The 5,000-nt window shown below is 33.0% G+C and overlaps 1 protein-coding gene across 1 annotated transcript in view; it reads right to left on the bottom strand.

The window, feature by feature from the left end:
* Positions 1–865: 865 nt before the first annotated feature.
* Positions 866–5,000, bottom strand: part of LOC125034140 (alkyldihydroxyacetonephosphate synthase, peroxisomal-like) — a 13,961-nt gene continuing 9,826 nt past the window's right edge. Inside the window, exons 10-13 of the mRNA XM_047625807.1 lie at positions 3,931–4,061; positions 3,622–3,736; positions 3,170–3,303; positions 866–2,497 (exon numbers count right to left, since the gene is read on the bottom strand). Of these exons, the coding sequence (XP_047481763.1) occupies positions 2,318–2,497; positions 3,170–3,303; positions 3,622–3,736; positions 3,931–4,061 (560 nt within the window). The 3' untranslated portion in view covers positions 866–2,317. The remainder of the gene's footprint in view (positions 2,498–3,169; positions 3,304–3,621; positions 3,737–3,930; positions 4,062–5,000) is intronic.

The raw sequence follows: 5,000 nt of genomic DNA, 5'->3' as shown, positions 1-5,000 counted from the left end.
CCCGGTAAAAAAATAATACGTTGTCGAGGAGTGTTGTATCTTCCCATTACTGAGCCATGATCCACCATTCGATTCCTTACTCATACGCTCGATTTCACCAACAAGCGGCGTGTGCGGTTATCTGCGAGCTCCTCCTCGCAGATTATTTGTCATCTGCTATAGAAATGGAAGCTCAAAGATTACTAAAGCGATGCGAGTTCGTTCGTGGTTGCCGAGGTGAAATAGTCAAAGTGTGTATCATAATCTGCCATAAGAACTTTGTTTGGTGGATAAATATAGGCAAGCTCCTTTGTGAAACTTAGAATATAAGGATATATAATGCAATATCTTTTTCAAAATCATATTGATTTAAATATATATAATCATTATTAATTGTGTAGTTGAGTATTACTTTCTTGGCAAATTACAGACCCTCTTGCCATGCCCGTTTCGCCGATTTCCGATCGATACATAACGTCCGCTTCCACTTCTACTTGCGAACTAGGAAGATGAGGGAAGTGTAAATATTGCTAACACCGACTTATCATTGAAAAAAATCGTCTGATCACTCCTTGTGAGTAAATTTTAGAAAATGAGAATAATATCCAATGCGACTTGAAAATTTAAATTAAATAAGATTAAAATTCACTCACACTTGTACGGACATATGTAATAATATAGTAAATACCCTCTACAAACAACTTTTTGCATGTTTTTTGTTTATCATATATAGTTGATCTTCCTAATAAGATTTTTTTGTTTTCTGATTCCCATTTAAAAATTTAAAATATCTCCCCTAACAGTTCAATTGCCTTTTGCGTATTTTCAGCTTACGAGATGCATAGCATTGGTAAAGAGCCTTCAAAAGGAAAAGTAAACAAACCAATGAATATTGCAAAGGAAATCTTTGGAAATGTGCTCTATAGATAAGTTTCCCCGGCACCGAAGCAGCCTCAACCTCATCAATGCACGAGTTACAAAGTTTTCAGCCAAGGAAAACTCCCTCTAGTGACCTGATGGGATAGGCAATCTCCAATGAAGGCTGCACTCAAGATTTACACATGTATTTCCAGTAAGTTTATTTTTTATTGCAAATCTGAGTACATATCTGCACACAAAAGAGATCAACAGAAAGAAAAAGAAAGGAGAGGCGGATAAAGAAAACTCCCAAATGGGGGTAATACTTTAAGATGATGAAAGGTAATTACATGTTGGCAGAATTTTGTGACTAGGATTAATCACAACTTTGAAAATATTTAACCTACTGAATAATATAATCAGTTTGTAAAGAAAATTGTTACACATTATTTCTGGCCATTATTAGATATTTTGGTCTCGGCATCAGTAAGTATATATACGCCATCACGACTGCTAAAGATAGAGTTGTCTGGCAAGTAGAAAATACAATTGGATTTTATGAGGTATAGTATGTCTGTTATGGCATCTTAGGAAGTTTAAATGTTTGTTGCCTTTTTCCTTTACATCACCTTTGAATCACAAATTTGTGTAATCTCAATGCACTTCACTTTTGAAAGAACAATTATCAAGTCAAGCTGTTATCAGTTTTGTGAATTTGACAAAATTGCAGTAAATACTTCATATCCATGGAATTTGAAATCTGTATTTTGTATTATTATTACAAATATATTAATAAGTTTTACTATGCACCATTCAGATTTTTCTGTTTTGTTTTGTTTACACACATTACTTACTTCCAAACAATTTTTCACATTTCCAAACCACTTTCACAACACAACTAACTATACAACCAAGCATTACATAAACATGGATAAAATTATCCATAACAAGTATCTGCATAAAATTCAATAAAAATGGTCACATTCATTCACACATGCACCCATGAACAGCATCTGTACAAAATCTTCCTAACTCTAACACCACTCGTCTTCATACTTTCATTCAAAGTCTAATTCCATATAATCTGCATTTGCCTAACTACCACTACACAATCAAGTCCAGACAACAGTCTCTGAATACCTAAGGATATAGCATAATGTTCAATATTAATACAATATTCAAAACTTAAAAGCATTCCATATTAAAATGTTTAATTACCTTCTCGTATGTAAGTAATTTCCATTACCATTTATACCAAAATACAATAACAATAATGGTCATATATTTTTTACATAAAAATGTGCTGTGTAAGGCAACATTCATTAATAATCTGGATCAATAAAATAGAAATAAAAGAATATTAACATTAAATATTACATAAATCACATTGCTATTTGCAACAAAAACAAGATAATGCAAATTGTGCTCCTTCATGGGGTGAAATGGAAAAATAAGGGAAATCCAAATTTCTTCAGGGACATTAAAGCAAGTTTCCATTTGCAAATATGTTATCAGGATCAAAATACTCCTTGACAGCCTTCAGAGCTCCTAGACTAGGCTCAGATATAGTCTGATTCATCCATTGTCGTCGGACTTTCCCAATACCGTGGTGGTGGGAGATGCTGCCTCCACAGGCTAGGATTTCATTACGAGCATTTCCCTGTAAAAGATCATTTTTAAACATACATTTACTTAATATAGAGTATATTAAACTTCTATCTATTTAATTAATTATTATTTCATATGATGAGTGAGCAAACTTCTTCCCTCAAATTCACAAGCTTGGAGATGGTGTACAGTTGCCTACACTTATACCTGGTACAGCCCATTTTTAGAAAACAGCAGGAGTGGCACCTCTGATAGCAATCAATAAATAAGAGCATGTCCTTCTTTAAAAGGAAACATCCATGTCTAGTAAGGAAAAATTGATGGTTAATACTCTACAGGAAAGAATTATGTTTTGTATGAGAGATATAATTTAACATATATATATTTTAAGCATTATGCTTGATTGATTTTATCCAAATTTTGATATCATGATAATCTCATACTCCAATCCATTCATTGTAGTATTAGAATGTAAACAAACAGTTTTTACTCTTTCTACTTTTCTAAACAAACACAACACTTCTACTGCTCATTGAAAACAAGGTGCACTAGGTATAAGCGTAGCCAACTGTGAGATGGGACACATTTCCTTGGTATCAGTACTTATTTGATAAACAAGTTATAATCTTTATGTCCCTTTAATTTCTATTAGCACTGCATACTTAACAAACTAATAGTATTTTTTTCTTTAATAAATTAAATACATAAAGGATAAAAACTGTACCTCAATTTCCTCATAAACATGCACAGGATCTGACAAGCCACGGTAGTTGAAAGCAAAATAGAAGTAGACACAAGCACCCGCATCATAGGTTTGTGTGACACGACATGTCACAAAGAAGTGCTTGATTCCTCTCTCTGAAACATTAAAGAACAGAAAAGTTCAGTTAACTATCTATAAGATAGAGAAGGATGGGAAACTCAAGGGGGTAGATGAGGTGGAGGAGGAGGAGGGTAAAGGTGTGGAAGAGGAAGATTAGAAAGAGAAGAACAGAAGAAGAGACAGGGAGAAAAGGAAGGGAGAGCAGATAAGGAAACAAAAGACTTAAAAGTCATTTAAGAAAGTCTTTAGATTTTGTAAGTCTAAACTTCTTTCTAAGTTTGTATATTTTTATGAACAGAAATAAAAATATCTGGCCTTTAAATTAGATGCAAGAATGTGTCATAATAACCAACCTGTGCATTCTGAAGTAATCCGATGCTTAACATTATGGCAAAGGGCTTGAACACGATCCCAGGGCACAGAGGTTTCAAAGGATTCTGCTACTATGCCATAATCAAAGGCAAGATCCTGAAAATGTTTTTAAAATAGATAACTTTCTGAATATATAACAATAAAATTCTCTAATGCATTTTATTCTTTACAGAAATAACAGTAAACAAACATATATTCAAACAAAAAAAGGTAAAACGTAATTCAGTCCAAAAATGATAACAGGACACAAAGGAAAGACAAGCAAAGCCAAGTAAGAAACAACAACTAACCCTTATATATGCAATAACAAAGGTTAGCATGTAGCCTCTCTGGCCATTAGCTTCCCCAGCTGGAATGCCCCCATTGTTCAGAGCAATGTCATAAATCCTCTTCTCTTGAGCCGCCACCTCATACTCTGAGCCTGTTTTAAGGAAACAAAAATGGAATCGACTGAAGTTTGCATTCAGGTAAAAACTTGTTTCTTAAAATATTTGCTAAATCCTAAGAGAGAGAAAATATGGTCCAACTATATCTGATTACTACATGCAAAGTGTTGCATTTATAAAATCAATCCCTCTTTTGGATGATTTTAAATTTTTTTGATATAGAGCTTTGGGCTGTTTACATTTCTAAGCTTATCTGATAAATGTAATCAGCTAAAAATTTTCACCTAGTGGGAGCTTTAAAACACAATTTCACAATTTGATATGTCAAAGATTTGGCACCGAGAGGTGGTTTAGGTCCCAATTGAATCAAAAAAGTCGATTTGGTGTTGGGAGATCTGATTATCTATACATATTTTCATTTTTGAGTACCATGCCAGTAAATTTAGTTCAGAATCTAGAAAAATACAAAATGAGGGATTTTACTATCTTATTTCTATATATACATATGGATAAAATGCTAAGAAATTAAAAAAAAAAAAAAACTGTTTCCACCACTCTTGAGACTCCAATGAAACCTTGGCCACCTACTAGTAGCCAAATGAAGTTCATTTTGAGGAAACAGCATTTTTGTAATATATTTCTTACTGCTCGTATATATTAACAAGGCAAGCTATGGTCATCTATACTTGGATTCCATGTAGCTGCTTGTGTTTCAGTTATATATTCCATTATCTAAGATAAGTAATCATTTCATTACTCAATTATATCAACAGAGCACCATTTTCCATTGGATGTCACCAACTGGCTGTACAACTATTTGACATATGAAACATCAGTATTTAATTCATATTCATACTATTATATAGTTCTTATATGAGCCTTGTTCATCCATATTTTCACTGATACAGCAATGAAAACCATCTTATTTAAGTTAGATTCTTCAAGGCAGTAAGTTATCAGAAATTAATAAAAAT

Source organism: Penaeus chinensis, chromosome 17 (genome assembly GCF_019202785.1).
Source record: "Penaeus chinensis breed Huanghai No. 1 chromosome 17, ASM1920278v2, whole genome shotgun sequence".
NCBI lineage: Eukaryota > Metazoa > Arthropoda > Malacostraca > Decapoda > Penaeidae > Penaeus > Penaeus chinensis.
This window is presented reverse-complemented; position numbering and strand designations above follow the sequence as displayed.